Below are 25627 nucleotides of genomic sequence, written 5' to 3'. Positions count from 1 at the left end.
AAAACCATAGCAGTACAACATGTCAGCTTGATAGATGCAAGAGTTAACGACAGACGGACGGACAATGCGCTTAAAAGCAACAAGAAACATTCCCGCTGTAGTGAATTAACGGGTTTAATGTTAATGTAGGCGACCTTTCGTAACTTGAAAATGTGCGGTACTCATATATACAAATGGCTCTTGTGAAAACAGAGAACTCTTCTCGAATGTATTTTTTGTCTCCGAGCGTTTCAAGATTTATAAGTTAAATCGATGAAGCATAGCATATTCAGGACGTATCAATTGCTAGCTACATGTTGTCAATGTACTTTCGGTACTCAGATCATTTTTATGCAAATGTTTTTATCTCATGTGTCATGGTTCATGTAGAGTGCAATCACAATGTCAGAGACAGCATAGAATGAATGCTACATGTGGTGTCATACATGAGGACCACAAGGACATACGACGTGGACAAACAGTTTTCTGCGTACATATCATGGAAGGATCAAATTATAAGTTGTAGCAGGATCACGAGGGGCACATTGGGTTTTATGCGTCCCGCGTTATGTTTGTAAAAAACCTGAAGACGGACTCCCAAGTGATCCTACTACAAAGAATTTATCTTACCGACATGTTTCAATATGACATTGTAACAAAATTCAAATAAATTCCAAATTAATAGAGTCTTACTATTTATCATTTAACAGCTTTTCGCCTGAGCAAAGGTTAGCTTGCGCTATTTCATGTGACATCCATTGGCTCGGCAAAAGCGTGTAGCTTTTTGCTTTGAAGTGGGGTATAAAGGATGTAATCTCCAACGTGGGTATTTTATCAAGATCACGAGGACCAATCAGAATTGATCTCGGACAATACAAAGTATTTTTTAACAAACGATTTACGGTTCAAAAAGTGTATAGCGCCACTAATCATATAATGGTAATGTAACCTCAGAAATGTATCCCAAATGTGTGACCCAATAAACACAATGTAATTACACACTGAAACTCTCGTCAGTAGGCATTTTATGTTCGTTGTAAAACCTACTTCACAATTACCCTTTGTCTGTGATTTAGGATTCAACGAAACTTAACAATAACCTGCACGCGTCAAAATGAATATTAAATTACGAGGAAAGCCTTACAGTTTAAGATGATTAATGTTGGACGTGAATTACGTTAAAGATAAACCATTGCATTCGTGCCATATTGACCTCGAACAAATGCTAAAGTACCGGTGATGTAGAAGCTACTGCTATATTATTCTGCCAGCCGTGTGGAAGAAGCAGAACAAAAACATGGCTATGACAATATTAGTTAACCACGAAGTTATGTTTAGTGACAAATTATTAAACTAATTAATTTAAACTGCATTTCTGGTTGAAGTTTCTTGATTCTTACGACAAGCTAAACTAATTGAGAATGTTTTGTCTTTTCATGTTACCTTCTAATGAAACTGTATACTACCATATTTTACAGGTTTAGCACAACATTTTGAAATACTAAATATTAACGAAGTTCCTTGTTCAGATAATATATACTAAACACCACTCTGAATTGACGTATGTTGCCCACGACAAAAACATAATTCAACCTCAACAACTGCGATTAGGACGACCTCAATGTATGCACTGTCATAATCTATGCTCAATGAATTATATTTTCGTATCAAACACTGTATTTAACAATTTCAAAGATGTGTCAGGCGTCAGCACCACATTGTGTATGTACGTTGACTATTTACTGAATATGTTTCGTGAAGTCAATTAGTTACACATAACTCGACAGAATTATAATAGTCATACAATCACAGGTCGTTTGTTTACACCGACAAATCTTGGAATGAAAACAATGTATTTTAGGGCCGCTGGTATGCTGTATCTTTTCTCGTCACCAGGATAGTGTCAAATAATATAATCTCACTTCATGCTAAAATACTTATTTGGGAAACTTTGTTGTGGCAACCGGCATAGATGCTGACAGTCTCTGCAATGGACATTTCAGTCGATTCACAGTTTTACAAAGTCAAATCCAAAGTTCAAATGCATACTTTAAAACAAGGGAAAACACAAACCTACATGCTCCCCGAAATGACTTGAACCTAATTATTTGATGTCCACGGGATATATAAGATATGTTTTAGCTTATTGGATAGGAAGTCCCCTTTCGTCTTCAGATTCCTGAACACAAGGAGAGTCAACGTCGATTAACACTTAACATGCAGGGGGATGGTCGGATAGCCTAGTGGTTAAAGCCTTAGCTCCTCACGCCAAAGACCCGAGTTTGATTCCCGACGAGGGTACAATGTGTGAAGCCGATTTGAGGTGTCCCCCGCCCTGATATCGCTGGAATTTTGCTACAAGCGGCGCAAAACCATACTCACTTAATCACTACCTCAAACTAAACATGCAACATTTGAATAAGTAACTGAGTTGAGTTCAACGCCGCTTTATACAGTATAACAGTTCTGTCTCGGCGTTTCAACTAAATGTTGGAGGAAAGCACAAAGAAATCACCATTAGACGTTTAGCACTTCATTGAAACCCAATCGCACGGATAATTGGGTTCTAACCTGGATTTGAAGCCACAACCCTAGGTTTCTGGCGTGCTTAATGGATGGACGCAAATCTGCACGACGAATTGTCGCCCTTTGAATATTAAGATACAGATATATAGACAGGTTCTTAACTATATAAAGCATGTGCTAGGTTATGAATGCACTTTTATTTTGAATATGCATTAGTTTTGTATTTCGTGTTTACCTTATTACGTGGGACTAATACAAATGGGAGAAATATACATGAATTATTGTTTCGATTCAGTATTTTTCAGTTTCATGCACATGATTGCAGTTTATCAGGTATATGTCATTATTTACGGTGCACACATCGAAACATCGCTGATCAAACACTATCTAGCGTGCGAAATATTCTGCTATAAATCAATATAGTCAGGACGCTAGAGTTTTGTAATGAAAACGACAAGGAAGAAATTGTCCTGGAACTGTCCACTTTTACTCGCTACATTTGTTCAAAAGCCGAGTCACGCTCGTGGTGTCTCTAGCCCTGCCCATGCCTTCTTCTTTTCATATTATGATCCACATTATCCTTACAGTTCCTTCCCACACGTTTCTTTCACAAAATCACTCCAAGAATGAAATACCTTTCATTCATGCATATTCGTGAACTCGATGTATTATTCCTTATGCCTTCTTCAGTTCGCGTCATATCGGTTCATTCCTCACCATGCAACGAGTTTGCGACGAGTCAGGATCACTCTTAAGCGTCCGTAGACTAAAGTCACGAGGCACTATGCCTCTCCATACGTGGTGATCTCTTTGACCCTCACCGTTCATTTCCGTAACGTATTAGACATGACTAGATAAATTTACACCTTGTTTGACAGAGTGGTCGTAGCTCAGTCGGTTAGCTGTCTGGCTAACCATGCAAAGTTTGCGTCCGATGGGTTCTCACAAAGATTGGTTGTTTGTTTTAGTGACCTGCGGCAGAGATCTTCATCACGACAAAAAGTACGGAAGGTTCGTTTTCTTTCACTGTTAAAATTTGACGTCTATTTGTCATTATTATGAATAATGAGGATAGTTAAAGGTTTTGCTTGTATTTACAAGCATGCCTATTAAATCTTCATAGGGGATATCAACGAACACCGTAACAAATGAATGTTATGCACAGAGAATAGCGGCAATATTTAAGCACTGTCACCAGACTATCATTATGCCGATTAAATCTTAATATTTCTATGGATCCCACATTTCACTTGCGATTAGTGTGGTGACATATTAATCGGAATACCTAATGTGATAACTAATGTGTATTTAGCCATGAACGTGGAATTTGTTTGGAATTCATTGAATTTAAATAATTTACGATTGTGTATACTTTGTGTCTTAAGCGCCGCAATTCAAATCCCGTTTCCCCCAGATTATTGTTCTAGGTTTGTCAGCAAGATTCCTATACTTGTAGGTTTCACCAAAGTGGTAAACGTCTCGGACCTACGCAACCTAGACCCGTTTTGCCCCAACAGTGAGCTGTTAACTGGAATTGTGATCAAAGCTGCGTTAAACCGAACTCACTCACAAAACAATTCAGCTAAGAAAACGCTTCAAATATGCCCCTGAAATAGTATCTCAATGAACAGGAAAAAAGCGTTTTGTGGGTACGATAGAGGGTGTGATGTCAATTTCTCAAGTTGCCCGTATGGATTGCAAAACTGTGGGACACGTATTATCAAAAGGGTTAGGTTGCAATGGGACCTGGGCTCGACAGGCCCCAAAATCGACAATTAGACAAGATCATCTCATAACAAACATTAATTACTTCGCGCAATGGTTACAAATAGAGCTTTCTTTACAATGACAGGAACCAAATTTCTACATTAAAAGTCAATAAACAGCTATATCTGGCACGCCTAAAGCCCGGATGTCCTTTGAAGTGTTTGACCCTAACATGGGCGGGGGGAGGACATGCGCCAATAGCCTTACCAAAGTTTACATACGAATGTGGGTTTTGGCTCACAGATGAAAGAAAACGTTGCTGGCGACGTAGCGGGGACCAATATACCAGGGCAACGATTCTTGGAGCGGATGTCATCGTGTGGGCCTGTATTCCACATGGCAGGCAAACGAATTCGGTTATTTAGAATGCTGTTTCTAGGTTTGTCAGCACCATACCCGTGCTCGTGGGTTTCACAGAGGTGGTAAACGTCTGAGACCTGCATCACTTCGGGCTTTCCTCCCACATTAAGCTGACACGCCGCGATATAACTGGAATACAGTCAAAAGCGGCGTTAAACCCAACTCACTCACTCACTATTTAGAATGTACATATGACTGAACATTGATATGTTGAGGAATTGTTGCGTCCTGTCTTTGATCTATTATGTGCAGAAATGTTGAACTGCAAGATGACAATACAAGAAACATTGTAACCATGTCGTTATCTCTGAAGGCTTACAGATACCTGACTTGCCCGACATGTCACCTGTGTGATATTGCCGCGCGGAGAGTCCGATGTACAGTAATTTACCTTCAGTTGCTGGCCATCTATAACCCTTTTTATTGTATTGTTACAAGCAGTGAAATATTTTTATGGTTGCATGTTAGTTATTCATTTATGCATATGTGATATTCTAGTTACTGACCGTCGATGAAAGGTTTTAATTTAGTCTAAATGTAGAGGAGGTAACTCTTCCTGCAATTATTCTCAACGCTGGTTTATCACACCCCAGAGGGTCGGTTCAAAATCCCATCTCTAAAGTCATTGATTAATGCAGAAAGCGGGAAAATCTGCGTACATCACAAACTAGGGTAAAGGTTGCGTGCATATTTCATAAGCTGCTATTTTTAGAATTTTCTTCGAAGTTGAGTCACTTTGATGAAGTCAACAGTTATTCTTAAAACTATCAAAACAGCCGTATACGCGATTGTAAATAGGTTTATTCTCTTCTGCAATCATTTGTTATAATTTTCAGTGTGTTGTAGATGTAATTAATAAGGGACAATTTATAAAAAATAATTAAATCGGACCTCACCCTACTTCTATTAGCGGTATGCAGTTTTTACATAACTACGCAGTTACTTCCCTTCGGATATTTTTCACAAACACTACAGTATTTGTTTTAACAATCCTCGTAATTTGAGGCAGTAAATGTAAGAATGTTGTATTCGAGAACATATTTATGACATTTGGGTATTTTTTGCGTTGACAGTTTAAAGTTTTAAAAATAATAAATTAACTGTCAGGCTGAACCATTTCACATTGTTAAAGGGAAACTGATCTAACGCAATTCCCCGGGACTGGTTGTTGCCTTTGTTATTGTTTTTTCCCAGTGAGAACCCGGATGTATAGCAGAAATCTAGACTAGTTTGCGACCTCTGCTGCGCAATTCGTAAGCGCATCAGTCACTTTTATGGGTAGTAATAAGGGCGTATGGTCACATTTATCAACAAAATGAAATACAGTTTTCGAGTTAATAAGGAAATGAAGGTATCTTTGTGGGTAGCATCGGTAATGGTAATTTTGCGATTTTCGTTTACAGTATTTTGACTTGCAACAAATATTTCACCTGAGCATTGCTTTTTTATAGTTTGTATATTTTTTTACTGTCAAAATGTGAAACATTTTCAGATTTATTAAAACTCACTAAAAAACATTTCCATTTGTATTATTATGATAACGAATTCCAAACATTTTGATGTTTAATGTCATCACCAAGAGACTGAAAATGTTACGTTGAAAAGTACATTTCTATGTTGTTTGGCTTCTCATCCTACATAATAATCTGCTGTGATGTTTGTAGGCCTTTTGGATCATCTTAATCAATCTGGACAGATTTCTTAGTCAAAATAACTGAAATATTTACACATTTTATAAATTGCCTGAGAGAATCACATTTTACAAATTGACGGTAATATATACACGCTTACAAAGGATAAGACCTGTGAAAACAACGTCTATCGTGCCTGGATGAATTTCCCAACCAAGACGTAGAGAAACAAGAACGAGCAAATGAAGGAAAACAAAATGCAAATACCATAATTGCAACCTACCAAACTTATGTGTATAAATTTTAGGAGCTTCCTTGTTCGAGGAATGTATCCATGAATATCCACACAAAGGAACAATATCCCACTCGTCTGCAGCTGTACAAAGAAACTTATTCGATGTCACTTGTCTCTGTAACAATCATATATTTTAAAATATATATATCGTTTCGGGATATTATAACCCGTGTTCGTTTCTCAACTGATCACTTGGATTCTTTCAGGTGTTTCACATAGGTATCAAGTCTCAAGGATCGGCTGAGAAAGCCCACGTGACAACTATTTTCATAACGTCCACGGTTCCTAAAAAAATCATTGAGTGATAGATAACAATGATCAATCAATCAACGTATTATCAGTTAACCCTTTGAACAAAGTATGTTGTTTTAACATCGGCACTTCACGCCATGACATGAGCCCTTTGTTTTAGTAAACATAGACATGTAAACACTCACTTTTGACATATCCACTGTGCAAGATAACAGTAATTAATCAATCAACGTATTTTCTGTTAATCCTTTGATGACTAGGAACGATCCGTTGATTTACAAAAAAAGTAAATCAATTGATCGTTCACCTCTTGCTGGTCTGCCACGTGCATATTACGTAACACACATTTCACCTCACTTCAAACCTGGATTTAGATTGAATAATTACCCCAGACACAATAAATGCCAAATGGGAACCTTTGTCAGGTAATCTGGTTATGGGCCGGGAAGGCGAAAATCAATCCCTCAGAGTTAGAAATTACGTTCGCCTTCCCGGTCATCACAAAATTTTTTATTATGGCAGATGATCGCCTTCCCGGTACTTGTTAATTACAAAGAAAACACCAATGAAATGAGGACACTATTTAATATGGACAACAAAGTCAATATATAACAAGTATAGTATAACATTTATATATCATGCATGTATTTGAAGATGTATATAGACTTACATTTTATCATTTATGTAATAATTCAGTTCATTCCCAGGGCAGTAGATCTGCCACATCGTCCGTGTAGTCCATTGTTGTCGTCAATTGGTTCAACAGATCTTCTTTCAAGGCACTGAGTCTAGAGTCAATCACTCGGTATTTTCTCTTCCGAGCAGGTGCTCTTGGGTGAGCGAGCAGGTGCTCTTGGGTGAGCGCTACCACTAATTGTACCTGTAATAAATTCATTAACTGAGCATCAAGTGAATGACGAAAAATACACAAGTGTAGGGTTATACGAGAAAACGTGGATGACAACAAGGGAGTAGTAATCGTATTATCGACGCAATCCGAAATCCGAAAATGCTTTCACTGCATGGATACTTTTTTTAGTATTAAACTATAACCATCTGGGGTATTTCTAAATCCGATGAGCTCCGCCTTTCTTTTTGTCTGTTTGTTTAGGCTGAAGAAATTAATTTATATGCGCCCTTTTGTCGAAATCTTTATAGATCACAGTTAACCAATCAGTGTTTATGCAAACATTCGTAAAACAAATATTGCCTCTAAGTTTATTTAGCTGTCCTTGTAGACGGTAGCCCAGTCTCTGGTCACGCGCAGTTGCGTTGCGTATCATCCGGGTACTCACGGGGGAAAGAACAATAACAAAGGCAACAACCAGTCCGGGGAATTGCGTTAGATCAGTGCCATGTGTTTGTGACTGAAACATGTTTATTATGATTAAAGAACGTAGATAGGAGGAACAATTATGATATCATGTATATGTGTTACAATAAGTAACTAAATGTATGTTTTAATTAATGTAAAGCACAGTGAACTTGTATGAAATATTGAACACCAATCTGAATCATGGGGGATTGGGTGGAGCAAATTGGATGACTTGAATAATCTTCTTGATACTTACAGAAAATTGAGAGATTGTGAATCTGTAACATCAATTTATGCTCAATGTTTGTCAGAAAATAATATGGTTGCACAGTGGCTTCATGATCATTTTGAGTGTGAACTTAGTAAGCGAAACATTTCTTCAAGAGAAACATTGCATCACATGTTCAATTCAGCAGTATTAGTAGTAGTAGTGGGTCTGGTTCCTTTTCATTGCTGAGATCAAGATCCAGAAACATAGCATTGAAAAAGCAAAGAAAAAGTTTGGAAAATAAGCAGTAAACTTTGAATATGTTCCCATTACTTGAACAGTTGCAACTTATTGACAGCATGAAAGCACAGCTTGATGTGAGTGTAGATCCGACTAAATTTCAAACAAATGGGTTAGTATTTGAAATTCACAAATTTGCCCCCGGAAACAGTCAAATGTTTGCTACGTGGGTTGGACAGGTTTTTAATGTTCCCCTTCAGCAGCTTAATTGTAATGCCTTAATGACTAAGATTCACCGAATACAGCAAGAAGATAAAAAGAAAAAAAGACAAGTTAAGGAAAAATATAGAGCTGGGCATTTCATTGTGCCAGTACAAACTCCTGAGAGAACGAGATCAGGTTGGGAAGGAATTTGAATACAACCAACAAGAGCTGAAATCTTCAATGTAATATATCGAAATGTCAACTAAAGCTTTGGAAGATTCTATTTGTGCATTGGAAGAGGCTCCACAAAAAGAGAAAAGCATGAAAAATGACTTGGAGTACTGTGAAGAAAGTTTAATACAGACTCCTTATGTTTCTTTTCATATGTTGTTTGTAGGTAAGACATTTCAAGCCCATACTGACAGGCACAGTTGATGCTGTACTAGAAACGGTGTCTGGAAGCTCAGATGAGTCATTAGTTATTAACTTACCCCCCAAAATGGACATTTTCGCCACATTTCAAAGTCATTTTTCTATTCCCAAAATTCATTTTAGATCAATATGCTCCAAATTTGGTCCTGGATTACTGCTGTTATGCTACTAAAATATTATGGTTTAATTCAAATAAACATTTTCTTAAAATGTTACTCATTTTCATTTGTTGCCATTTTTTAGACCAAAATGAAATATCTGGCTCTCCTCGGTGGTGTCAAAAAGAGCTTTTCTGAAAGTTAATCAGACAAGTGGGAGAAATACCATCCTATGATATGTATTTCTGAAGGATTTCTGAAGCTAAATCAGTGATTTGTTAACACAATATGCATTACTGAGCATTGCTACTAAATGTATGTGTTATTAATTTCTCTTCACGATATGGCTGAAATGCTGCTGACGTTACGTTTAATTTGAACATTTGATTAGTTCCCCTATTTCTTTCGGTTGTATACATATTGTAATGTGTTGTCAAAGAAAAAGGTCATGCTCGATTTACCAGTACACAGGCTTAAAGTACTCACGGAAATGAAAAAAAAAGTTTTTTCGACCTCAGATCTTAAATAAATGCAGTTAATATACAAAATATGTGAATATTCAAACAACTAAGTTAGTACTAATTGGGCCGTGGCACAAATACAGCGTATCAGATGTTTGTATGCATTTTTACACGTAAAAGTGTGTAAAAATGTGAATAAAACAGACTATTGTGAAACAGGGCATAACCAGGTGTAAGTAGATCAAGGTGACCTATGACACCTTGACGACAGGTGAGAACAGGTGCACAATGCCTATAGTCTGTTTCTGCTCTGTCAATTTGGACTTAGTTTTATTTTTGAATGTTGAAAGTGCCGACAAATTACCTCCCGTAAAGTACATTTTGTATTGTTCACTGAGATCAAACTAGCAAATCCAGACTAGTACTTTTCGAGTTGTTTTGTCATTTCGTATTTACAGCTACGTAACACTTTGTGTCGATTTTTAAATTGAGAAAAAGTTTTTTTTCATTTCCGTGAGGACTTTAGTATACATTGCTTGCAGCAACTCCATTTGAACTGTCCCTTATCATGATCTGTAAGTGGTCCATTAAAGACCATTCAAATCAAATAAAAGCGCTCTGCTTCAAAGTTGATTGCACCACCAACGGGCGTTATAAGCCCTGGCACAGCAACTGATGTCGTTGTAATAAGTACCAAAACGTGATCCAGTCAAAGTTTTCGTGACATCGTCATTTTCCCCGAAACCATCTTCATCTTCATCTGACGAAGTTGACTCTTTATGTCGACGTTTGTTCGTCTTGAAAGGGTTTAGGTTAAATGTGGTTTAACGTCGCGTCCCAAGAATATAGCACTTATATAGTAACGTGCATGCATGTGTGTGTGAGAGTGGCTATTTGTACTAGTCCCGACTGATACCGATTTATAGTGCTCGCCCACTGAGATACTATGCCGCAGTTTAACATGAGACACAGTATACTGACTCGGAGCAGACCAGTTCTTGTTTTAGCCCCTCAATGACAGGGTAACAACAAGTACCATCTTTTAACTTATTTTGGTTATGACGCGGCCGGGGATCGAAAGCCCGGACTCGTCTTGACAGAACCGGAAGAGTTTGTTTGAGAGAAAGTTGGATAATATGGTTCAGAACCTCTGCTCCTCACCCGTTACCAAGTATTAACAAGGATGGTGTCACAGTGGAAGCCTTCCCGCAACACCAGAGATACAGATGTCTTATATAATCCAGCACATAATGACTTTAACAGCTATGAGATCCAAAGGAACAAGGGTCAGGCTGGTTTGATCCATAATATTATTCCAAAGAAACACAGCACTCAGATGTCTCCATAACCAGACACCGCCTTCTGACAGAATACTCTGGGCAATTTACAAGAACAATAAGTTAGTCGATTCCAAGCCCCAAACCTACATTTTTGAAAATTCAAACTTGTGCAGAAAGAATGCTACGCACAGTGCTTGGCATAACCAGCTGATTGACCGGACCGGGCCCATCCTACCACCCTTTCAGGTGAAGTCAGGGTCGAAGTGGTATGTTAGGCAAAAGGTACACTGTTCCTGGCTCCAGCGCCCTGACTCCCTCCCTTTAGCGATACGAGGGCACAACCCACGGCAAACAGGTTGCCCAATTCTGTCGCCTGTTACGAAGAGCAGTGGGGTGCTCGGGAAACATTCTACCCCAGCTCCCCACAGGGATTTATAGATTCTAAATGTATCCATTATCATTTTACAACATAAATTTTGACGAGTCACTGAATGCCTGTAAAACTTACTTTAAGCTCACTAACCTTTATGTCCTGTCACAGTTGATTCTGCTTTCTCATCAACATAGAATTATGTTCGTAATATATGCCAGCTGTCGCCTCTTTTCACGTTTTGAATAGTGTTTTAAAGAAATGGTATATTACGTTGCAATTGAGACATACACATAACACACTGGTATTTTAATGGCAAATATTTATTTCTCTTGCCATTTGTTTTTGTAGGAAATGCAGCTCTGATGACAAGTCGTTCAGCACAATATCATTTTACAAGTTCTAATATGTATTAAACAAAGGTGTTCACATGCACCTCATTTTCAATGTATTATACGTTTTTGTTGGCAAATAATCAGCGAACCTGATCATAAAACTAAGAAGCCAAAGCACAATGCATACAATTGAGGTGTGGATGAATTTAAACGTTTTGAGCTATATACTAGTTCCGTTCGGAGTACTATCGATCAACATATACTCATTCTAAATGTCAAAGAACAAGGTCATCTTCGACATACCAGTAAACTGGTTTCATGCCAATAATAGTAGCATATACAGGCTCCAAAACAACAGTCCCAGTGCGGTTAGTAGGCCAATGAATTCCATTTGATTCAAATTTAAGTCCTGTGCAACCAAGTGGGTTGTACCACCAAGCCGCATTGTTAGCATTTGCACAGCCACTGATGTCCTTGTCGTAAGTACCAACACGTGCTCCGTTCAAGTTCTTGTTAGGGTCACCGGCACCCGCCAAACCATCCATGTAGTCATAACTGGCTGGGAGAATGGTTGTGTCTGGTTGGAAGAGATCCCAATGACATGCGTAACCTTCAGCTTCGGAGTCAACTCGGAAATTTCTGTAGTATACCTGACCAAACGGTTTACCGGTAACTATGAAAACCATCATTAGGTCATACCTTCCTTGTGTGGTCAGTTTGTGCATAATCTCAGCGCCAAGGATGTAAAATCCTTGGAACATTAGTACACCTAGTTTGATTTGTTGCCATGTGATGGCATAATCTAGGGAGTACGTTGTGTCGATAGTCGATACTTCAGTGTAATTCGCAGTTGGACTTGTGCAGGTCCATTCAAATTCAGAGTGCGATCCAAGTGGCTGGATGAGATATAATTCACCAACCACCTGTGGCGTCTCGATGCAATCTGGAATATAAGAAATAGGGTGTAAGAATTTAAACAGGAATACATCTATATATCTCTTGAAGGGTTTAGTTGGGACGTCAAACTGCCTTTGATTTCACACTCGCACTGGCATTATTATTAATATATTTACAATTTACACCATGTCAGCTTAATGTGGGAGGAAAGCCCTAAGTGATGCAGGTTTCAGACGTTTACCACGTCGGTGAAACACACGAGCACAGGTATGGTCCTGACAAACCTAGAAACATAATCGGGGTGAACTGATTCCAACCCACAGCCATAGCTCTCTGGCGTGCCCAATTGACGCAACTCTGCACAGCAAATCGCGGCGCCTTAGACGACTGGGCCACCTGTGCCCCCATGCCTTTGAGAAATTCTGATTGAATTCGAGAGGTGCTCGTAAGTGATTCTACAGTTTGAGTGAACTGGTCAGGTGAAAAGATCTGAGGCGACTGTTTTCACCCATGATAAATCTGTTTAGCAGATTAGTGATGATTTGGTAACTGGCGAACTTGTAAAGTTAGTGTTTTTTTCAGAAGGTGTCCTGGTGATGGAAGCACAAGGTTCTGATGTCTGAACAAGTTTCTCATGAATTAACATGTGAGATAAACTACCACTGAAAGTACAAACACATACTACTGAAGTACTTTTAAATGATTCAAACTAATGCCAAGTTTGTTGAAATAGTTGTAATATGATTAAAAGGTGACAAACTTTAAAAATCTCTCTCCGACAACCACACGGAAATGAGAGCTAAAAGGGCCAAAATCTAGCAAAATGAATTTGGCCCTTTTGAAACTTGACTTTGGCCCTTTTATAGAATTTTAAGTAGCTATATTTCAAAAACATACAATATTTTTTTCTACAGGTAGACAAACTCTTCAAATAGGTACATGTTTGTTTGAAAAGTTTCTTTGTTTCAATGGGCTGTGAATCTTTCGGCATAAATGACACCTTGATCTTTCATTTCAGAGATGATTTCTATCTCAGACATGTCAGCAAGCAAACGATCCCGGTCTCTCACAATTCCTTTGCTTGTGTTAAGGGTTCTGTGTGGAGAGATCGGGATCCGGACAAGCAATTTAGCGGGGAACAGGTTGGTTGACTGCTGGGTTTTTTCCAGACATTCTATAAGTAATGAACCTGAACGTAATCGTTTGAGGTTTTTCACATCACCTGCTATACCCTGTATACCCTTTGACACTGCAAATGGGTTACACCTAAGCGTCTTCAGTTTAAATCGCTAAGAATCATGGCCAGTATTCAGTAGATTTAGATGTTCGCTGTTCATTATCATTATCGAATGGACGCTTGTTGTTTTTGGAGGGGGGCTTCGTAATCCATGTCGAGTTTTTTAGTAGTTCATTGTCAGAGCTCCCCACCCACCATGGAGTGTCATAAAGACGATGCTGATAACAAGTGACTCTCCAACCAAGGATATCCAGATGATATACTCAAGTAGAAAAATAAAAAGCTTAACTGTTCTACCAGAGTGACCCGTGAGCCACCGCCTTCTGGGCATTAGACTCCAGGAACATGTCATATTTGAGTGCATAAATTTCAGATTTAACCAAAAAACGGTTGGCCAAGACAAGACAGAGCCTTAGGCCTTGATGGTGTATAGTGTCCATTTTTTTTCTAAATTGCTTTTGAAGGCTCCACCACAGACCATGGAACCATTGTCCAGTTTAGAGCATATTAACGATCTGTACAAGTGAAGGAGGCTTCTCTGATCCCCTCCCCACTCAGAATTTGAAACGACTTTTAACTAGTCGAGAGCCTTCAGGCACTTTGCCTTTAGTTATTTGATGTGTGGTAAGAATGTCAGATGAAGGTCAAATATGAGGCCCCGTAATTTGGCCACCTCTACTACCTTGATAGGAGTACTAACTAAAAATAAATCTGGATTTTTGTGAAGTTTATATTTACAACAAAAGTGAATACAGTTTGTTTTGGATTTAGAAAATTTGAGGCCGTTTTCGTTGGCCCATTTTTTAATTTTGTTAAGACAGAGCTGTAGCTGTCTTTCTATTGTATTCATATTCTTACCATGACAAGAAATGTTGAAATCGTCCACAAAACGTGAACCATCAACGCTATTGTTTAATACATCAGTGAGATTATTAATTTTGATGCTGAATAGTGTGACTGATAGTATGCTGCGACCTCGCAATCCAAAATCATGAAGATCTCTTAAAATGTCATGCTTCCAAGTTGTATCATAAGCTTTTTCTAAATCGAAAAAGATTGATACAGTGTGTTGTTTGTTTACAGTGAGTTAGTTAAAATTTAACGTCGCATCGCATTTATTCAGCCACATAGTAACGAGACCAAGTTAATTGATTCACAATTTAAATATTTAAGCAAAGTTATATTTGAAAACAATTTATGAATCATATTTGAACATGATTTATTTTTAAAAAAATAATGAAACATATTTGACCATAACAATATCATTAATACAGCTTAAATCACGGACTATAGGCCACCAGTAACCAAAGCTAGGCCACCTCACTGGGATCATGGGGACTTTCAGTACCTCTGTTTCCTGCATGATACCCTAGCAGGATTCACGTCATCACTTTAGCTACTGGTGGTTGTGCTAAATACTAGCCAATATTAAACATATTCAACAATGAGTTGGCTTAAAAACACTGGTTGATGATAGTTACATTTGTTATGATAGGATTACGTGTCACACAAGGGACAATACTTTTACGATACTTTAACCCCCTGGACAGAGCCTTCACTAATGTCAGCATCACATCAAATTCAAAAACAAGCATTCAATTATCCACATACATATTTGAAATTTATTGAACAGACCAATTTCTTTCAAATAGTTGGTAATAAGATGCCCGCTGACACGGGAAAAGAGATCTTTCAGATTTTGGCTTTGATAGTGTGAATCCCTTGCGATTGTAAAGTACACACAGTCAAGCAATATATGCTTTATGGTGAACCTTTCATTACAAGGGATACACTTTGGAGGTTCGTCCTCATCTGTCTTAAGCAGATATTCGTACAGACATTCAAACTGTCCACGGGAGAGGTCCTAAAAGTTCCACAACAGAGACTTAGGCCCTGTTAGTGTATGCTGTCTAAAGTTGCTTTTGCAGGCTCCACCATAGTGGTTTTTTAATTGAAGCAGTTGGAAGTGGCTTAACAGACATGAACCATGCCAGATCAGTCTGGCAGTCGATAGAGAGAGTAGTGACAGGAAGACGAGAGATAGTAGTGACAGGAGGACGAGAGACAGCTGCAGAGAAGGAGATGGTGGAAGTGCTTGTAGTGAGCCCTTGTGGTCCGAGATATTTTGTTTGGTCTTGATTCTTATGATTTAGAACTTGCGTTTCCAAACAGGGCAGGATTTTGAAGAAGCCATAGGGTTTTCCACAGCAGTTCGAAAATTCACATCCTTCCTGCAGTCAATGGCCTTGTGCAGTGGTAACAAACAGTGGAGACATGTCAGGACTGGATCCATGTCCAAACGCTTGGCAGGTGTAGTGCAGGAGTGCATTGGGGATATGCACCTCCACTCCGATGTCACAGTAACCAGCTTTGATAGACTGAGGGATAGAAGTTCGTGCAAAAGTGAAGAGTTAGGTGTTGGTCGGTTGGACCCCACCATCCTTCTTGAAGGTAAATCGTTTGGCAGCTGTGACCGACTGTTGTTCAAGTTCCTTGGATATAAGGTATTCGGACATGCCAGACAGGCAGTGGGCTCTGTCAAGGACAATGCCCTTACATGAGTTCAGTGTCTCGTGCACTGAGACAACATCCTTGATATTGACAAACTCATTTAATTTCAGAAGATTTGCAGATTGTTTTCTCCGTGCACATTCTACAAGGAGAGAGACAGAACGAAGCTTTGTGACATTTGTAACCTCTCCGCAGACACCAATGATATCTTTGGAGATTGCAAATGGATGAAGATTGATTGGTTCTTTGTCTAAAGCTTATATAAACAAGAAACGTGGCCAATAGTTGGATCGAGTGGGCGTGGTATTTTCGTCTGTCTCTTTACTCGTTGATGTAGTTATTATTTATTGCAGTTTTAATTTCCACACAAACATGAACTAACTGCAATTCTTACTCTATTTTGACACTTATCGGTTTTGACAGTTATATAAAAAAATTCTACCAATTCTAGCTTTTGTTTATTTAATCTACATGAAATAAACTAATAAATAAGTTAGCTAATAAATTGATTTACATGATTATCAAACCATGGTATTTCTTTCCAGCCATGTGATACAGGTGTGTTGATAATTGAGTCTGGACCATACAATTCAGGTATTGACGTCATGAGTATCAATCTACGCAATTGGGATTCGATAACATGCTTCAACCAAGCCAGCGAGCCTGACAAACCTGATCCCGTTAGTCACCTCTTACAACAAGCATTGGTTGCTGAAGACCAATTCTAAACCAAGTTATATATATACTGTTCAATTGAACATGTGCTGTCTTGCCATTTAAGGTGAGGTGAAATGAGCTTTAACGGCGCGTTGCAGATCAATGCTCATATTTAATTATGCACAAGCACTTGTGATTATCGTTGACTGTTTTGTTTATGACAGTTTAATACGGATACATCCATTAGATTGTTTTTACTTACTCCGGGTCGACCAGTCATGTTGTATCCTCCTTGGCCTCATGCGCAGTTGGGTTTACCGTCTTTTCGTATGATGGGTTAAAAGGATAGAAGCACTGCCCGTTTGCTCTCCGGACAAACACTGTATCTTTTATGAGCTTTGGCTAATGTAATCAGTGATTGTAGGTTAGCAATGATACAAACCTTCGATTATCATTATACGACTGCAATATTTCCAATCTTACATGTGTACCTCACTCACTCATCCAAGTCTTTGTGAACAGCACTAATTAAATCTGTGACAAAATATCAAGTGTGCTTAACTATGGCAGTATCCCTTATAATTAACACGCTTATTACACAAAGCGTTTGGTGTGGGGACCTAACTCTTCCCCGATATACATAATGATGCAACGTTAGCTGAAGGTTAACAAAATGATTTAATACAGACCTCGGTAACGCCGTTGACAGTAATCGCCAACAAACCCTTTAACACAATGACAGATCCTCGTCTCTAAAAAGAAGGTTCCCCCGTTCTCACATGGATACATCTGTAAGCAAATGAACATAGCCTTTTACCATAACCGTGAGCGAGTCAGGTAAACAAAAGATGTTTGCATAATAGGAAAAAGGCAGAAGCAGACCCATTTGTTTAGTGGCCTAATGCTGTGCATCTACCAACCTTAATACTATTGTTACGTGTGTTCAGTAAACACACACCTAACGCATGACAACATTACATCCGTGTGTCGTGCTAATAGCTACTTTGAATACACGAGCACTTGTTAATAAAGACAACCAGGTTTCGGAAAAAATATGGACTTATTTGAAAGAGATATGTTTGTTATGTAACCTCCTTCTTAACAATACTCCTGCTGCACGACGGCGATCTTTAAATAATCAACAATGTTGAATTTTTAGCCTCTTCGTCTTTTGTCGTTTCTATGCGTTCTCATGCAGTCTGCATACGCGGCAAGAACATGAACCAAATCAGACAACTGTTGTTTTAGTTACAGATGCTGCTGCACATTTATGACCAACGAACGGATAAATCAAAATAGAACACAGTTTACAGGGTCACGAGCCTGTTAAATAGTCTGGCAGAAGAGTCTGTTCTTTCGAGGGCGCTACCTCAATTATCATCAATTTTGTCAGATTGACGCATCAAGTGCATCAATCTGTTTGAAAGCTTTATTGAGGCCTTGGAGCAAGTATCGTATGGTTCTCTTTGAAAACTTCGTAGAAAGAGGGAGCTCGATTTTACATCAAAAGTTGTGAAATGCTCAAACAATAATCTTCAGCTGCTGGATTATTGTTCAACAGGAACGCTGACTATTAGAAAGTTGAATTCATCCCTTGTGTTGTATTGAGGGGAATGTTTACTGTATCGTTATTTTGCCACTTTTGGACTTTGAAATTGTATTAATTCTTATAATGGTTCCTGAGTTATAGATGATGAAGGAGTAAAGTATATATTCGGCAACGTTGTTTCCTCATAATATAAAAGCTGATTTCCATACATTCTCTTCCTTATGTGATAATCTAGTTAGTGTACTATACCTGAGCGACCATTTACTATATGTTATTACGTTATAACTCGTTCTAGGTTCAATATGGCTAAATACCGCCAGCATGATCTTTAACTGAATCACACTCAAAAACACAGGTTTCCGATAGTCATTCCTCACGACTTACAAATTTGCGTCGAGGATATATTCTACTAAGGTCCCCATAGAGATAAAAATAAAGACCAACGCACCATTGCTGTCTGGGTACAGTCACCATCAACCAGAAGTTCAGCACAACTACCAGCGGCATAAAAACTGCTCAGCTGACAAGTGTAGCCATCAGGATTCTTGCAGTAAGATGCTGACAGACAGTCTGGGTCATTCAGGCAGATTACAGAACACTCTATCTTGCTTCGGGCTGAATGGACTGTCACAAGACCGCTGTTTGACCTTGTTGATGGGCAGACCATGAAAGGAACACGTCTCCTTTTAGCGTCAACAGCCAAGGGGAAGACAGCTAGTATCAACATCGATGCTGTTACAAACTTCATTATTTCTTTCAGCCAGCTGAAACCTGGTCCCTACAATAGTTTAATTAAAATTCATGAAAAACAATTCAAGATAACAAAAAAGCGAATTAGTTCTGTACATCAAAGGAATAATGAGTACAAATCGTGTTTGAATTAAACATCGTTTTGGTTCGTTGTATGTCCTGTCTCTATACTGATTATTGTCAGCCCGTTTGATGTCATTTACTTTTCGACACCTCCTCTGAAACTACAGGACCTTCGAGTGAGTGAGTTAAAATTTAACATCGCATCGGCACTATTTCAGCCAGAAAACGACGAGACAAAGTTTATATATTGATCATTTAGCTGTTTATCCAAAGGTATTTAAAAACAACTTTTGAAACATATTTGAGCATAACAATATTATGTATTATATTACAGTTTTACCTTGTTCTCATCGCGATACGGCTGCGATATAACCAATGCGAGGTAAAACGTAACTCAGTCACAACCTAATGCCAAAAGATTCAACTGAAATCTACTGATATCATAAGACCAAGTCATTCACAGTTTGTTATTCCTACCGTCATCTTTAATCGTAGAATATTTGTGAATTCTAATTGGTTGCTAAAAGTGACCACAATCGCAAAGCTCAAGCAATGGTTTAAATCCTGCTGGGGAACCGTGCAGGCATCAGGGTCCCTACGGCCCCTAGTATGGTGGACTGACTCTAGTTGCTGGCGATCTTTTGTCCGTTTTTTTAAATGCATTGTTGAATCACAGGTTATTCGTGTAAAGGTTCTCAATTGGTTTTAACTATGATAATTTATGGAATACACTGTCCGCCAATGACAAGTTTTTATTAGTCTAAATTTATGCATTATTAATGTTCTCGTCACGATATTGCTGAAATATTGCAGATGCGATGTGAAATATTTACTCTCTCACACATTAACTCACTCACTGAAAGCAACACTTCATTTATATGTTAAGTAATATTAAAACGGAACGAGCCTTTGATTGTCACCTTTCACAACATTTGAGCAAGGTATTTGTATAAAGATTTCATAGAGAGTCATACGAATGCTGCTCAAACTTTATTTGACCAGGGTTACAACATTCAATGTCCTAGAAACGCCTTCAAAACGCGTATCAGTAATCTATTTCGTCTTATACCATATGTTACAAAGTTTTAGCAGATATTCCGGCAAGATTGCTGTATACTGGATACCTTCCATCATTTTTTAGCTCCTTCCTTGGTGACGGTTTCTCAGTTTTTCAGCAGCCATTTCAGCTGTCTCGCTAAATTAACACTATCACAAGGGTGTTGGGGAGCTTGTAAGTAAGTGAGTCAACTCCCCACCCTCCCCTCATCCCTCACCCCTTCCCTCATCCCTCACCCCCATGTTACGAGCCCCTGTGTAAGAAGTATCAAACACATATGACAGACAGATATCCGTTTTAATGCATGTGTATCGAGCAGGTGTTGCGTTTGTATAATTATGTGTTTATTATGATAACGGATTAGACTAATTGTGCCCCTTTCTTTTATTGACACCAAAATGTTTGTTGTCATTGTGTTCACGTTGTTTATCAACAGTGATATCACGGCGGAAGCGGGAAGCCACAAATAGTAGCAACAAAAAATCAAACTCTCTGGAAATTGGAATGCCAAATGACACATGTGCGCCTTTCACATACGAACGTAATGAGAGGCACTTGGGCAAAGTAACAGTGTCTCTTGTTCAAAATTTGTTTGAATCAGATCTCAATTTTCACTAGAACATGAAATTCGTCGGGGGTATAGATTTTTGATTAGGTTTTGATGTAAGCTAAATGCCATTTTGAAACATACGTTTACAATATGTAGGTATTTTAAAAATCCGATTAAAAAATAAACTCACCGTTAACTTGTGTTATTGAGTCTGGGCTCCAATGATGGGAGTTTTTAAAAAATGGTAAATATTCCCCTTATACCTCGTGAATACTGCTTCACTTATGAACTGAATTTGCTTCACTGTCAAGTCTAACTGTCAACGTAATTTACTAACTGCAATCCTATGTCAGACTTGAACTTATTGATTTTAATTTTATGCTGAACCAATGTGAACTGAGAAATATGTTATAAAATCACCTCATTGGCGAGCATCAAACAGGTGAATGAGGAGACACTTAAATAATTGCGAAAATATACGAACACAATCAAAAATCATCCTCGTATCCGCTTTCGTCTTTGATCGTTTTAACATTAATTAGTTGAATCGATGAAGCAAATGATACCCGGAAATAACACTCCTGAACTATATATATATATATTTAAATATATTTCATATGTTTTATATCTCATATTGTATGCTTTATGAAATTTTGTTTTATCAAAGTGTAAGGGACAGTATAGATATTATCTGGATAAGGATGTAGTGTCATTTATTATTGCATTAAATCTGTTGATTATTTCAGCTATAACAAAATAAAAACAACAGAAACACCAGCAGACAGAGTTTAGAATAAGCATAGTCGTTTATTTCAAAGATAATGTAAAGGTTACTATACTAACATCAAATATATAGAGGCTACTTCATGCTTTTTGTCGAATACGATTTATATTTCGTCGAGTGAAGCCTCAAACCCTATATTGTTTCGAGATGGAAGATCGAAGATCGAGAAACAATATGGGTTTGAGGCTTCACTCGACGAAATATAAATCGTATTCGACAAAAAAGCATGAAGTAGTCTATTTATTATATACATCTCCAATTTTTCCTAATTTAAATTGAAATTTAGTCTGATCTTTCAACTACGATGATATTTCTCGCTTCGTGACCTGCTCAAATACGACCTGTCGCTTTTACTACGATGAAGGAAATTGTTCACTCAATTTATACTCATTTCAAATTGTCATAGAAAACAAAATACAAATGTGAATCAAAATAATTTATTCAAATTGGCATTTTATCAATTTTTTAATTTATTATTGTATACAACTCATTGTCCGAACAATGTTTCGCACTAACGTCAATGCGTATGAATACATAATAATCCATAGTCAGCTGATAGTGTTTAGAGAAAAACAACGTCGCACACTTTTGTCAACAAAGTCAACAGCGTAAAAGGATATAACAAACACTGAATATGAACGTGAAAAGGTAAGTCCAAACATATTTTGTTGTCAATATTTCATGACGAACATTATTTATGCCATATTTTCAAGATGATCTTGTCATTCTATTGCAAGCATGGTCTTTTCGGTGGTAACTCGTCTTCACATGTGTTTGATGTTGTCGCATTTGCAGTGTGTTTTTCGGAGGACATTGATACATTGAACATGTCAGGTGATAGACATATGTTAACATTTCCGTTGATTGTATTTCCAGAAAACAAGCTTGTCAGAAAATGTTGATTCTGAAGGCGGTTGGACACAGATTGCATCGCAAATCCACCCTGCATTGGTGCCGAGTCCGGATTTCGATCAGCTGTTGTGACTGTGCTGCTGGCGGTGTTACTGTTTGACAGAATGCGAGATATTCCCTTCTGCATAATTGAGTAATTATTTATCGAATTCACGTTTTTGTGGCCTGAAATTTGGAAAATAAAATAATTCAAAATAACGTTTTATCCATATTTTGAAAGATGAATGAATGATATTTGTATTTCTCTTAAGAGTATTTTATTATTTATTTGGTTCTTCATTACTTTAATGTCTTAAAACAACAAGTTTATAGGATTAGGCCAATATAATTTTCAAATGTTTATTTTTTTTACCGATATATGTTCTCATAATATTCAATATACCAACAAAATGAATTTAACTAACTTATACAAACACATTTTAACCATTGCTATTAAAAAAGGAAACTAAATTTGTTATTGTCCCCAGACTTATTAAATAAATGTAAAATTAATGTATATTTTCACTTCAGTGGAATACCTACCTTCAAAATTTATTTCTAAATATGTTTTTTCCATATAATTTTATTGTTTTAATAAATGTAGTATAAATATTTCATAAATTCTTTTTTTTGTTTACAGCTGTCATCTCACCAGATATCTGAATGATGTCATTGGGAGAAACGCCGCTGTCTGTTAACTTCTGGACCAGGTGTTTCCTCATACTGAAAAAAAACCCAAATGATTCAGGTATATTCAATATCATGCCATTTATTTGATATTTATTACCTAATTTATTTTGACTTACTTTATGGCTGATTGGCATTGTATTTCCCAATATTATACTAAAATGTTTATCCAAAACTAATATAGATATTGAATATTTACCTGTATGGTGTCAATCTTTTGTCATCAGCTATGTCAGCACCTTCTGTCATAGCCTTCATAATTCCATATAGCTTGTTGACACCCAGTGGGGCATTTTTGTACCAGTACGACTGTTCCTTCCTGTTGTTATTGACTGCTAGAAAAAATGGACTGTCTGGTGTACAAGAGAGTGGTGGTCGTCTTTGTCTGTACAATTTATATGCATTGACAGGGCATCTTTCCAGGTCTTCTGGTGTTGCATAGGCTCTTGGCTTTATTTGCCGTATATTTTTAGGATTATCCGCAGGTCTTGTTTTTGTTTGTCGCTCACTTATAAAGATAATATACTCGGATCCATCATCATCATTTCTAATGTCAATGTCTCCCCATTGTAAATTTCTGGTTTCCTTTCCGGTTCTCATGCCGAAGTTCAGACAACAAATCATCCACATGGTGTGAAGGAGGCTGTGTGGGTTATCACTTCCGAGGGTCTTGGCATCGTACATGGCATCAATATCCATATCTGACAGCTCTTCAGCAGCCTTGGGTTTGTTGCCTTTACCCATTGATTTAAGTTCTTTTTATTTGCATTGGAGTGTTTCTCTAGATCTTGCAAATGTGATATCGGAAATGATGTTAAATGTAGAACCCATTTGTTTCAAGTATCTTTGTAGGGAAGATTGGTAGCTTTTTAGAGTGACTGGTTCATTTTCTGATCATCATTCTTTTTTACTGACAGAAACAAATCTTGACAAATAGGAATTTAAAGATACTGCATCGATTTCTTCAATTTTTCTAGTTTCCCCCTCAACCATCACTAGGTACTCACTGATTATTCTAATGTCTCTATCTGTCTTCTTTCTTGTGTTTTCATTTTCCAGATCTCGAAGAAACCTTGAAACATCATCATCACTGATTGATTGACACTTTTTATCACCAAGTATGCTGTAATTTATTGCAGATAATAAATTATCCACATCATCTCTCAATATGTTGTCGCTCATTTTGGCTAGCAGACGATCCAAGGGAGGTAATCATGAAATTATGTCCCTTTCTATCAAGGGGAAGTAACTCGAGATGAAAGTAGTTTCGGTTCAAACCTTATATTTTCACCGGTGAAAATATAAGCTTATATTTTCACTGAAGTGAAATATCATTTTTCAAATTTATTTCACAATACCATTTATATTTTCACTATATATCTATATATTTCATACTTATGTATATAATAAATGGTGTGACTGGTATCGTTAGTTATATATCTTTTTTCTCATATGTTATAATTTGTGTGATATCATTTTTATCAAAATCCCAGTGAGCGTGTAGAATACATGCTAATACCGAATTCATCTATGAGGACCATCGACACATAATACATGGATAATCTCCAGTCTTTCTGTGCCATCCCTTTTACGAAATATACAACAAAATTGTGTTATAAAATAAATAATAGTTCACAAATTATATTGTTCCAAGACAAAAGGCAACCAGTCTAAAATGAGAATTTTCTTTGAGCATCTTGGATCTGAGTTTGAAACAATGGAACAGATAATGTCACTTGCCACCGTATCCGTATTTGTTCAATATTGTCTTTCTGTATTATTTCATATACATCCGTGAATTTGAATTAGTGTATGTTCTTGGAAAATTAAAAACAACACCATTGAAATAGATTTGTGAAATATTTTACTGATGTGAAAAAACTGAAACATTAATGTCCATGTTGCTAAATATACTCCTCACAAAAAGTTAAGCAATACGTATTATTTTCCGTGCAACATTCTCATGAGTGTTGAATGCCATCCAATGGGGACAAATTCAGGCAGGAGAATTACCTACGAATACTCGACTTAAAGCCTTTTCCATGTAGAGTTTCCTGATAACACTGATAACATCGCCTGAACACAACCACCCTCAAAACACACATGCAAAATGCACGACATGCCTGTTTTACACACTTCACCCATGCACCCTGATTGCCAGCAAGGGCAATTTGTCGACATTAACACTTAAGACATGGCTAGGCGTCACTTAACGCCAATTGAGGCTGCTCAGATTGTTGG

At 37.6% G+C, this 25627-nt stretch overlaps 1 protein-coding gene and 1 pseudogene across 1 annotated transcript; both read right to left on the bottom strand.

The window, feature by feature from the left end:
- Positions 1-12028: 12028 nt before the first annotated feature.
- On the bottom strand, positions 12029-20716 carry LOC139441563 (fibrinogen-like protein 1-like protein). The gene is made up of 3 exons (XM_071222382.1): positions 20692-20716; positions 16325-16540; positions 12029-12696 (listed from the first exon to the last, which is right to left on the bottom strand). Exons 1-3 carry the CDS (start codon positions 20714-20716, stop codon positions 12029-12031), a joined length of 909 nt encoding a protein of 302 aa, XP_071078483.1.
- Positions 20717-22535: 1819 nt separating this feature from the next.
- Positions 22536-24217, bottom strand: LOC139441607 (uncharacterized protein KIAA1958-like; annotated as a pseudogene).
- Between the last annotated feature and the right edge of the window lie 1410 nt (positions 24218-25627).

Source organism: Haliotis cracherodii, unplaced genomic scaffold, assembly GCF_022045235.1.
Source record: "Haliotis cracherodii isolate W230 unplaced genomic scaffold, xgHalCrac1.p SCAF_41, whole genome shotgun sequence".
NCBI lineage: Eukaryota > Metazoa > Mollusca > Gastropoda > Lepetellida > Haliotidae > Haliotis > Haliotis cracherodii.
The sequence above is the reverse complement of the archived record's forward strand: the minus strand, read 5'-3'. Positions and strand labels throughout refer to the sequence as shown.

Bases quoted from the DNA above. Each gene is read 5' to 3' on its own strand.
- LOC139441563 (XM_071222382.1), bottom strand. From the start codon at position 20,716: ATGGGGGTGAGGGATGAGGGAAGGG. The intron at 16,541-20,691 runs GTGAGGGATGAG...CTCTCCTTGTAG, and splicing joins GGTGAGGGATGAGGGAAGGG to AATGTGCACGGAGAAAACAA. The intron at 12,697-16,324 runs GTGGGGTCCAAC...CTTATATTCCAG, and splicing joins ATTTACCTTCAAGAAGGATG to ATTGCATCGAGACGCCACAG.